Below are 12,344 nucleotides of genomic sequence, written 5' to 3'. Positions count from 1 at the left end.
TGCAAACAGATTATCTCCAGTGTCTTCCATTTCTGAGGAAAACCGATCAGTTGAATGGGTAACGCTGTTTATTTCCCCACAGGCACTGTCTGGCGTGGTGAATGTTCTCAGTATTTTCCTATTTAATCAGTTTTACTGCTGTTTCAATGTTTTGTTTCCACGACAATGGTTAAGCCTGGATATCAACAGGGGTGTGAGATATGTGGGAACAGGAGTTTCCGATTACTAACTCCACAGATGCCTCTTTTATGCTTGTGGTATTCTCCTTGGTGAAATCAGCCAATTGATGGTCTTGGCTTCCAGTTGGTTATGAAGGAGTCTGGAGCAGATCTCATGACCAGAGCTGTCCAAATCCTTACCCCCGGTTCGGGGGTTCATTGTGCTACATTGGGGGATGGCCAAACACTAGATCTGCAGGAGGGGAAATTTCTAATCGCTAAGCTGCCAATTTCCTAGCCCAGAGAGGAGTCGGCTATTGTGCAGCATGGTCCATGTAAAAGTAGGATCAGGGGAGTTGGAATTTCTGATCCTCAACACCAGGATGAGTCTGCAATGCTGGGGAATGGGCCTAGATAGGGCGAGGGAGATGTTTGGTACAAGACACAATGGAAGGTCCGGTCCCAGGTAGTGGGGTCTGATTTCTTGCTGGGCTGCATTCCCGCGGTTTATTGAATCCTGCGGTTGGACAGGTCCATCCTGCACATCAACCCATGCTGTGACTTATTCAATTCAGAGCGAGTAGCTTGATAACAGAGTGGCGGATGATTCTGATTGCTAATCTCGAGTGTCTTTCGATGTGGCTTGGGTTATAAACGGGAAAACCTGGCGGCCAGAGTTGCATGTGTAAAACAGATTACATGAGAGACTTCCAGGATCATGAAAATATTTAAATTGCCAACCCTCCTAATGGGAGCAGTTCTCTTTCCGTCCCTGTCCCGACTCCATTAAACCCGGAAGTTGGCGGGTCAGAGCTACATAGGGATTAGTGTTGACATTTTAAAAAAAAGACATATGACTTGTTTCAATCCCACCTGTTTTTGTTGCTAATATCCTGCCCTTTCTGTTTTTGTCAGATGCAGAGAATGTTTGATCAGTAATTTCCAGTCACTTTTCCCTGCTCTCTCTTACAGTTAATTTACTGGCGATTGTGATCCTCTCCCAGGGAAATTGCGGCCTCTCCACCTGCACCACTCGATACCTGGTGGCCATGGCAATGACGGACCTACTCTTCATTATCACTGGGGTCATACTGTGGCGGGTTGCTTTTTATTATTTCCTGGGATCTATCTTGGTCACCACCCCTGTATGTATTGTTATCGCTGTCATGTTTCGTGCAGCTACCGAAGTTTCTGTCTGGTTCACAGTTACTTTCACCTTTGATCGATTTATTGCCATTTGTTGCCAGAAGCTGAAAACAAAATATTGCACTGAGAAAACTGCGGTTGTGGTTCTAGCAACAACCTCGATTCTGCTTTGCGTAAAAAATGTCCCCTTCTACTTTGCATATGAACCTTTATGGATAATCGACAATATGCCATGGTTCTGTGCTTTAAAGTCAAGCTATTATACTGATCCTGGATGGGTGGGACTTGACTGGTTTGATACGGTTTTAACCCCATTGCTCCCATTCGCTCTAATTTTTTTGCTCAACGCGCTGACAGTAAGACACATTTTAGTGGCCAGTCAAGTCCGTAAGGCACTGAGGGGTCGGAGCAAGGGAGAGAATTGCAGTGACCCAGAGATGGAGAGCAGAAGAAAATCTATTATTTTACTTTTCACCATATCGGGCAGCTTTATGCTCCTCTGGTTGGTGTACGTTATACATTTCTTCTATTATATCATTACAGGATCAGATCCGCGGGATTACAGCGATTCTGAATATATGTTTCAAAGATTAAGTTATATGCTGCGGGCTTTTAGTTGCTGCACAAATACATTTATTTATGCAGTGACTCAATCCAAGTTCAGGGAGCAGATTAGGAATATGGTGAAATATCCAGTTACATCAATTATTCAATTAATGAATAAACTAAGCAACTGAGGGCAGCCCAGTGGCGGGTCCCATTTATTCCCTTCTATGAATGTACTATTGATCACCGAGGGGAAAAATGTGACCAACAGCTTTATAACACGAATACAACGACGGGGGATCGCACATGACAAAGAGCAGCAAGGTGACAGTCAAGGAGTGACAGACAGAAAATAGACTACCACGGGCTGGTTTGCAACACACGACTTAAGAGTCACACCGACCCCGGCAAGTCAGCCGGGGTAACAGCAGACAGAGTCTCTCCTCCAGCTCCACTGGTTCTATTCTCAGTTCGTCACATCTACTTAGAAGGAAAAGCTTCTTAAAAATAAAATATGTTGGAAATCTTCCCGTGTAAGTTGATTATTAATTGTTTTATGTTTGGCGACACTTTTTTGAGTGCATCTCCCTCCCATTTCCTAGGCCGTTCATTGGCATCTCTCTCTCTGTCTTGTTATCCCCACCCCGTGAGTTAGATGGTGGTGTTGGCGGGTGTCCTTTGAGGATTCTCAAATTATGAGAATCAGTGAAGCAAGGAGCTCTAGGGGGTTGCAGGGATCGGAGGAGATTCCAAATATAAGGAGAGTTTAAGGGCCTTTAGAAGTTTGTGGAGATAGGGAGAGTTGTAGGGGCTGGAGGACGTTAAAGAGATGTGGAGGGTTTTAGGAACCGGGTGAGGTTTATGGAGGATTGGAAGCGTTCGAGAAGGAGGAAGACTTGGGATGGTTGTGAGGGCTGGAGAAGTTAACAGAGATATGGTGGGTGGTCGGGTTGGAGCAGTTTACAGAGATAGGCTGGAGGATGTTACAGACATGAGTGCGTTGCAGGGGGTGGGAAGGTCAGTATTGAGGGGCTGGAGGATTGTAGCGACTGGGCGGGTTTTAGAGGTTGGGAAGATTAGGGTGATGGGTGGCAAAGCCGTGGAGATATTCGAACACAGAGATGAATATTCTAAATTGAGATGCTTTTGGATCAGAATGTAATGTTGATCAGTGAACAATAAAGAAATGGATGAATTGTACCTGCTCTGAGTTAGAATATTGGGTCACAGACAGTTGGATGAGCTGTACTGGCATATGGATGATGGAAAATGTGATGGTAGATGGAAAACATTGATTCCCTCCACCACCAAGCACAATGGATTCAATGTGTACAATCAACAAGATAATTTTTGTTCTTATTTATCGAATGAAAATGGCAGAGTTAAGCATCAAGCTTCTCTTTTTCTGATGTTGAAGTTATTAGTACGCCATTTAGTGTGTAGATGGTACGGGTCTCGGCAATATGCAGCATTGCTCGCGTTTTTACACATAAGCAGAATGTCAAGGTGTGATGGTTGGATTCTCTCTTGTTTTACATGGACATTGCCTAGTACTGAGGCCTCAGCGGCGGATGTAGGCTGCGCAAGGGCTCTGGCTTGTGCTGAGCCACTTTTGCAAGACTACTTTCACCGTGGTAGTTGAAAGCCTGCCATTTGACAGATAGAGTTTGTCACAAGGAACTTGTCAGTGATTTCCCATATTTGCCATTCCTTGATCCAAAGGATATCTGCTGGTAGATCTTGCTCAGGAATGTTGCTCCGTATGAGGCACCACGATGAATGGCGGCAGTCAGTGGATTCCAAATGTCATTATGGAGTGGTAACTGATGTGCAGCACGGATGATTTTAACCAGCTAGTGGCTTATCTTCAGTCGGCGAAAGTGTGGGCGAGTGATGTTTGTGAGAACAGGAAGCCAGGGGAGGCGTGTTGAGTGGAGGGTTCATTTATGATACACATTGCAGTATTCACATTTAATGATCATTTGAATTTGCGTGTCGTGACCTATGCCAGACAGGTGCATAGTATTTTGGTGCTGAGTTGTGGAGTGCTGAGGTAGCAGCGCCCCATGTCGATCCACCAAGTCTGCTGAATCGTTTGTTTCTTGTTTTGACCTTTGCTGCATTTTTTTCAGATGCTCACGGAAGAACACAGTCCTATCGAGAGTCATTTGCAAGTATATTGTTTGGGGATCATGCTTTAATCTCTGACCACCCATGAATATACATAAATTTTTACTGTACTGGCTTTGTGGATGTGGAATACACTGAATATGGTTTTCGGGGGATTAACATATGGACAACATGTGCTGCAGCAGCCTTTGTGTTCTCTTCGTTAAGGATCTGACAGCTTCTATATTTTGGAACGGCAATGAATGTTGGCATATGTGTAGAACTGATTCAGCTGGACACGAGCACATGGCCAAGTCGTTTCAAGAATTCTGGTGCAATGTTGTCATATCCCGCCGCTTTGCGATATTCCAGGCCCATTAATGCTTTCTCCAGTTCTGCATTCTTGAAAAGGTGAGGACTGCATATTCTGCATGTTTTTGCTGTTGATTTTTCTCTGCTCATTGTAGCTGAAGTGTTTTGTTTTCATTACCAACAGTGACATCGCTACATGGAAAAGATGACTAGCAACATGGCTAATACAGGTGATTTAAGGGCTGTTCCAAGGCTGCAAATCAGGCTCCAGCACTACAAGGAGTGAAAGATATCGCTGCTGTCATTTCCTCCCATCTGTCGCGATGTGCAGCATTGAGAGACTCCATGAGGTGGTCTATTATATCAGGGTTACCAGATGATTTATATTCCTTTAGGAGTGCTGCACTCTCTGCTTCAAGGCATGGAATGTGGATGGATGGGTAGCTGCGAGGCATGGCTGTGCAAGCAGCTTTGAGAATGGCAACACTGAAATCCGTATATAATTGTTCCATAGGTATATTATTGATAGCTACATTTACAATGATGCCGTCCAAGGACTCGCTGCATTTTCCCATTCTGCTTTATGGAATTTCCATTACATCTTCCTTGCACTGTTGATGACTGGAGTGCAACGGTCAATGTAAATGAACGATGACCTGTGTTGATTATGTGGAAAGTCGCCCAGGACTAGGCACTGTGATGGTTGCTGGTGATCTTAAAGGGAACTGACAAGAGTATTTCCGACTCCATCTGGCTGGATGATAATTATCCCATTGACTGGGGTCCTGTCTTAGAATGAGGTCGTTTCTCGAGGCCTACTTCAGAAGTTGTTCACCAACTTTGTCTGGTGCTATGATACCCCAATCAGTGTGGGGATGCTGTTGAAATCTCCCACTTTGATGGCTGGTTGAGGTAGTATTGGCAGAAGTTCCTTTTCCCAACTGGCACTTGCAGGCTGGTACACGTTTGCAATATGAAAACTGCACACCCGAATTGTGTCACAGAACTTGGTTGATGACAGGCCTACTGCATCGGCAATGTCAGATTGCACATAGGTGGCGCGACCGTATTTAACATGAGGTGGGTAACGCAGTAGGTCAAAGTCTTTGATGTAATAGCGGCTTGGTACTTCATTTCCAATATCTTTCTTTTGCAGGCAAATAATCTCAAAGGAATAGTCGGTGGCAGGACCTCCAATGATGTTTCACATGGCGGCTGAAAGAACCTCAACATTAAGATGTATGATTTGGAGTGCATGCCCTATTACTATGAAGCCAGAAGGACTCATTCTTGCACCTGGTGGTCCTGGGGTGACTGGGATTCGGTAAGGGGACTCTATCCGTGTCCTTAAACTTTCTCCTGGAAATTAATCGGCCAGAGGTTAACACAGGGGTGCCTTGGTAATGACTGGGGGTGCAGCGGGAACGCTGATCTATTGTCCCCAATCTACAAGATGCACTGCAGCAACACACCAAGGCTCCTTCGAAAGCACCTTCAAAACCCGCGAACTTTAACACCTAGAACAACAAAAGCAACAGATATATGGGAACACCACCACCCGCAAGTTCCCCTCGAAGCCACACACCATCCCGGATTGGAATTATATCGCCGTTCCTTCACTGTTGCTGGTTCATAAACCACATGGACTGCAGCGATGCAATAGTGCACCTCACCAACACCTTCTCAAGGGCAACTGTGGATAAATGACAGCCTAATCAGTGACACCCACAACCGTGAAAGAGTTATAACAAAGCAAAGGGTTTCAGCAGCAGATGAGATGAAGTGGAAGTGGAGACAAGCATTCTTCACCCACCTGCTCAGATTAAGTGGCACTGTCAGATCGAGATCTATATTACCCCTTTCATAAGCCAGATGTAGTGACACTGAAAATATATTGTAGGACATATCAGCCCAACCCAGCACGGCCTTTCAATGACACTTTCAAAACAAATATTTGTTGTCTATTTCCAATGTCTGTTCACTGTATAGATTAATTCGCAGGATGTTGGTGCCACTGGCAAGGCAAGTATTGACTTTTTCTGTTTAATTAGCCCTTGACAATGTGGTTCTATGCTCTCTTGTACTAATTGCTACCCGTCTGGCGAAGGAGCTTCCAAAGTTGATGTTATTGAGGGAGTACCAGTGCGTTGCTCATTTGTGCTCATGGACGAAGAGCCTGTAAAGACCCTTGTCAATCTTCACAGGTGAAGACTTGGCCACTTGAATAAGAGAATACAAGGAAGAAATTATCAGAAATTAAAGTGACATATTTGTTAATATCTATTTGAAACGAACAAAACAATCTATTGGTTGCAGTTGGGTGGCTACTAGCACCTCTGGTGCTGTTGGAGGAGAAAAATAATTTAGTTCACTCTGGGGTCCTCGCAGATCCTCCGTGTCAACAATGGAGGCCCAGTCGGACTCGTTGCTAACAGCAGTAGCATCTTTATGAGGGGCAGCTTCTCTTCCAAACGAGATAGGATTAAAACACTGGTCTTTCCCAATGAAAGAAATGGAATTGATGGCTATAATACCATTAATCCTTTTTAGGGGGAATTATGTAGCCCATGTTTGACTCTTTTAACCCAAATCCCCCTCAAGGTGATATTTGGCCAAAGGGGAATAATGTGGCGCCCCTCTCACTTCTTCTCTCTCCCTGCTCCTCTCACTTTCTCTCCATAACCCTGCATGCGTCACTTGTTCTCGCTCCCTCACACTCTCAATGTTTCTCTCCCTGGCCCTCTCACTTTTTTTTCTGCGCACGTCACTCTGATTGTACACTACCTGCCACTCTCTCTTTGACTCTCCCTGTGCACCCTTAACCATTTACTCTCTCTATCTGCCAAATTCTCTCGATGCGTGTCACTCACATTTTCTCTCCCTGCCACTTTCACGTTCTCTCTCTTGCTTCACCCCTTATTTCTCTCCCCCTTGTTCCTCTCACGTTCTCTCTCTCTCTCTCCCTGCCCCTCTCACTTTCTCTCTCTGCACCTCACATGCATCCGCCCGCCCCTCTCACTTCAACTTGTTTTATCTTCTTTTTCAAATACAGGAATCACATCAGCTGTCATCACTCCTCTGGAGCTATTCTCTATTCTGATGATTGGTAAAGAACATATAATCGTGCCTTTGCTATCTCATCCCTATCTTTTCCGAAGGTGTGGATGAAAATCATCTGAAGCAGTGCATTTCCCACTCTTTGATTTCTCTCCAATATCTCCCCAACTTTTGCAGAAAATAGCTTGAAGTACTTGTTGAGTTTATTCGCTAATATCTGACTGTTAAAACCTTTCCTCAGAGATGTCTTTCCCTTCTTCAGACTCTGCCCACTGTCTGATTTAGCCCTGACTTTCCCACAACATATCAGACTTCCTTCTTTCTGTGTTCAGAGATGCGCTGCAGAAATCCATGTACATTTCTGCACCTGTCAGTCTGCGCCTCTCTGTTCCAAAGGCCAATCAACCCAAGTCATATTACTGACAGATAAGTGCCTGTGCTGATACCATTTTCTTCTTTAGCCCTGAACTGGAAAATCTCATCAAATTTTCTTTTGATCCCCCTTCCCTCGCCCTATTCGTCCTCTCATTGTCCGTCTCTGACACATCACTTCCCTTCCGCGAACGTCTGCACTGCCATTTCAGGGGATTGGAGATCCACCAATATCTATTTCAACCCCACCGACCCCTGAAGTTTCTTTGATTATACTTCCTCCGACCCCACTATCTGGAATGACTCTGTTCCATTCTCCCAGTTACTTCACCTCTGTCCCATCTGTTCCCATGACGCTACCTTCCACACCTGTGCTTCTGAAATGTCTTCAGTATTCCGCAGTCTGGATTCCACTCCACTGTGTTTAACAGGGCCCTCGACCATGTCCAGCCCATTTCCCGCATTACTGTCTTCACTTCATTCCCTTCCCTGACATAACCATGATAAGGTATCCCATGTCCTCGCTTTGCACCTCACCAGCCCCCACATTCAACGCACCATCCTCCAACATTTCTGCCATGTCCAGCTAAGTCCACCACAAACGGTATATTCTGCTTCCTTTCCCATCCCCACGCTCATGGAGAAATTGTGGTCCACTCTTCCATTACCAGCAATATCCATTCCCTTTCCGAGATCACCTTTCCATGCAAGCACAAGAGATGTAACAGCTACTATTTCACCTCCTCCCTTCCCACAGTCCAAACACCAAAACACTCCTTCCAGGTGACTGTGATATGCTTGCACTTCTTACAATATTGTAACTGTATGTTCTGCTCACGATGCAATCTCCTGGACATTGAGTGAGGAGCAAACTCAGATTGGAAGATTGTTTTGTTGAACTTATCCATTAATTGTACATGCGTTTCTGGTCACATGTAATTTTAATTCTGAATTTAACTCCCATTCTGTCAGTTCTATGCTCAACCTCCTATATTCTTCCATTGAAACTCAATGATGAACAGTGCCTACCGCTCTCTCTTTGAATCTCTCTGCGTACCCTATCACTTTTAATCTCTCTATTTGTCCCTCTCACATTATATCTGTGCGTGTCCCTCACACCTACTTTCTCTCCCTGCTCCTCCCACATTCTCTGTCTCCATGCGGCTCTCACTATGTCTCTCCCTGTCCTTTGCACTTTCTCTCTGTCTGTCCCTTTTACTTTCTCTCTCTCTCCACGCCACTCTAACTTGCACTCGACCTGCTCCTCTCAAATTGACTCGCTCTGTAGCCCCTCAAATTAATAAGGCACTCAAACGAATACAGCCCCTGAAATAATGAAGACTCTCAAGCTTGCTCTCCATTCTGTTGTTTGTCCCCTAACATTACTTGCACTAAGATTATTCACGAGTCTGCGTGTGGTATCTCATAGAAGATCTTTCGATAGTCCAAGTATGATAAGTCTACATCATTAGTTTTAACTCCGATTTCTGATATTATCCAATAATGTAATATGGCTTTTCCATTTGGAATTAATGCTGACTGCTCATTATCATATTACGTTTGTCTAAATGTTTATTCTTTTCTGTTGCATCTTTCAATAAGAATTGTTTTATAACTGAATCATTGTAGCGCAGAAAGAGGCCAAACAGCTCTTCATATCCGAAACAACAACTCTCTCAGTTCCATTCCCCGCCTTCTCCCCATAAACCTACACATTCTTTCTTTGCATATAACTGTCTAATCCCCTTTTGAATACTTCAATTGAACCTGCCTCACCACACTGTCAGGCAGCGCATTACAGACCTTAACCACTCACTGAGTCTTTCCTCATGTCGATTTGTTTCTCTTCGCAAATAATTTAAATCTGTGCCCTCCCAATCCCGATCCTTTCACGAGTGGAAACAGTTTCTCTAAATCTAATCTGTCCAGAATCCTCACGATCTTGAATACCTCTATCAAATAAACTCTCAGCCTTCCCTTTTCCAAGGAAAACAGTCCTAACTTCTCCAATCTATCTTATCTGAAATTTCTCATCCCTGGAACCACTCTCGTGAATCTTTCCTGTACGCTCTCTAATGCCCTCACGTATTTCTTCAAGTGTGCGCCCAGAACTGGAGGCAATGCCCACAGCTGAGGCCGAGCTAGTGTCTTATACAAGTTCAATATCACTTCCTTGTTCTTGTTCTCTATACCCCTACTAGTTAAGCCCAAGTTGCTGTATGCCTAATGCTCTCCTAACCTGTCCGGACACCTTCAAGACATATGCACATATGCAGCTAGGTTCCCCTGCTCCTTCACCCGCTTTAGAATTGTACCCTTTACTCTGCATTGTATCTCCTCATTCTTCTGACCAAATTCCTACCTACTTCCACCAACTTGTCCATGTTCTTTTGAAGTTCTACACTGTCCTCCTCACAGGTCACAATGCTTCCAAGTTCCGCATGATCTGCAAAATTTGAAATTGCGCCCTGTGCACCAAAGTCTAGACCTTTAATATGTATCATAAAAAGAAAGGCTCCCAACACTGATTCCTGAGAAAAACAAATTCAAAGCTTCCTCCAGGCCGAAAAATATCAATCGAGCACTACAATTTGCTTCCTGTCACTTGACCAATTTCATATCCATGTTGCTACCGTCCCTTTTATTCCAAAAGCTCCATGTTTGCTCACAGGTCTTTTGTGCAGCATTGTATCAAACGCCTTTGGGAAGTCCATGCACACCACATCAACAGCATTGCCTTCATCAATTGTCTCTGTTACCTTCTAAGAAAAACTCTAGCAAGTTAGCTGAACATGATTTTCCATTAAGAAATACATGCTGGCTTTCCTTAATTAACTCACGTTTGTGCATGTGACTATAGATGTTGTCCATATGTTGTTCTAGAAGTTTTCCCACCATCCCTTTGTCACTGAATCACTCCTGTCCCCCACCCAAGAGCATTAGGGCGGCACAGTGGCGCAGTGGTTCGCACCGCAGCCTCACAGCTCCAGAGACCCGGGTTCGATTCCGGGTACTGCCTGTGTGGAGTTTGCAAGTTCTCCCTGTGTCTGCGTGGGTTTCCTCCGGGTGCTCCGGTTTCCTCCCACAAGCCAAAAGACTTGCAGGTTGGTAGGTAAATTGGCCATTATAAATTGTCACTAGTATAGGTAGATGGTAGGGAAATATATAGGGACAGGTGGGGATGTCTGGTAGGAATATGGGATTAGTGTAGGATTAGTATAAATGGGTGGTTGATGTTCGGCACAGACTCGGTGGGCCGAAGGGCCTGTTTCAGTGCTGTATCTCGAATCTAATCTAATCTAATCTAACACTTTCCCATTTCCATTTCTTTACCCCATACCCCACTTTTAAATGGCTGCATAATTGTTTGAAAAATAGGCAATTTCCAGTATCGTCCAGTTCTGGGGAAAAACGAAGACTTGAAACGTTAACACTGTTTCTTTCTCCACAGACACTGCCTGACGTGTTGAATATTTTCAGTATTTTCCTATTTAATCAGCTTTGCAGTTGCTATAGTGTTTTGTTTTCATGATAATGCTTAAGCTTGGATATCAAAAGGGGTGTGAGAAAGGTGGTAACTGGATTTCCAGATTTCTAACTCCATAGTCTGCTTCTTTAATGTTGTGGGGTTTCCCCACCGTGACATCAGCCAATTGATGGGCTTGGCTTACAGTTGTGCAGGGAGGAGTCTGCAGCAGACGTCAGGACCAGGGCTGTCCAAAACATGACCCCGGGTAGGGGGTTCAATGTATGATTTTGGGGGGGAGGGGGTGACCAAGCACCAACTCTGCAGTAGGTGAGATTTATGATCGTTGAGCTGTCAATAACCTCGCCTAAAGAGGAGTCGCCTATTGCGCAGCATGATCCGTGAATGGGGAAGTGCAAGGGGAGGGGGAGTTGATATTTCTGATCCTCAACACGGGGGATGGGTCTGCAACGCAGGAGCGTGGTCCCAGATAGGACGAGGGACACGATGGAAGTTACGGTCCCGAGTCGTGGGATCTGATTCCGTGCTGGGCTCCAATCTTGAGGGGACTTCAAACCGTGGTCGTGGGTAGGGGTGGGGGGGGGACGGGGGAGGGGGGCGTGGTCTATCCTGCACGTCAACCGATTCTATGTGTGATTCAATATAGAGGGACCAGCTTGATCCCACAGTGGGGGATGTATCTGATTGCCAATCTCGGTGTCTTTCAACGTGGCTTGGGTTATAAACGGGGAAATTTGGCGGCCAGAGTTACATACGTAAAACAGATTATTTCAGAGACTTCCAGGATTATTAAAATATTTAAATTGCCAACCTGCCTCCTGAGAGCAGTTCCCTTCCCGTCCGCTGCCCCGACCCCATTAAACACGGAAGTTGGTGGATCAGAAATATATTGGGATCAGTGTTGCTTCCATAGCAGCTGCTTTTGGTGCCAATATCGTTCCCTTATTGTCTTTGTCAGATGTAGGGAATGTTTGATCAGTAATCTCCAGTCTCTTTTCCATTCTCTCCCTTACAGTTAATTTACTGGCGATTGTGATCCTCTCCCAGGGAAACTGTGGCCTCACCACCTGCACCACTCGATACCTGGTGGCCGTGGCAATGACGGAACTACTCTTCATTATCACTGGGGTCTTACTGTGGAGGATCACTTTTTATTA

General features: G+C 45.0%; 1 protein-coding gene across 1 annotated transcript; it reads left to right on the top strand.

Annotated features, from left to right (window-relative positions):
- The first annotated feature begins 605 nt into the window (after window positions 1–605).
- LOC137355963 (probable G-protein coupled receptor 139) lies at window positions 606–2,041 on the top strand. Its single transcript, XM_068021665.1, has 2 exons — window positions 606–624; window positions 1,131–2,041. The coding sequence occupies exons 1-2, from the start codon at window positions 606–608 to the stop codon at window positions 2,039–2,041; spliced, it is 930 nt and encodes a 309-aa protein (XP_067877766.1).
- Window positions 2,042–12,344: the final 10,303 nt, after the last annotated feature.

The sequence above is a fragment of the Heterodontus francisci genome, chromosome 44 (genome assembly GCF_036365525.1).
Source record: "Heterodontus francisci isolate sHetFra1 chromosome 44, sHetFra1.hap1, whole genome shotgun sequence".
NCBI classification, from domain to species: Eukaryota; Metazoa; Chordata; class Chondrichthyes; order Heterodontiformes; family Heterodontidae; genus Heterodontus; species Heterodontus francisci.
The sequence above is the reverse complement of the archived record's forward strand: the minus strand, read 5'-3'. Positions and strand labels throughout refer to the sequence as shown.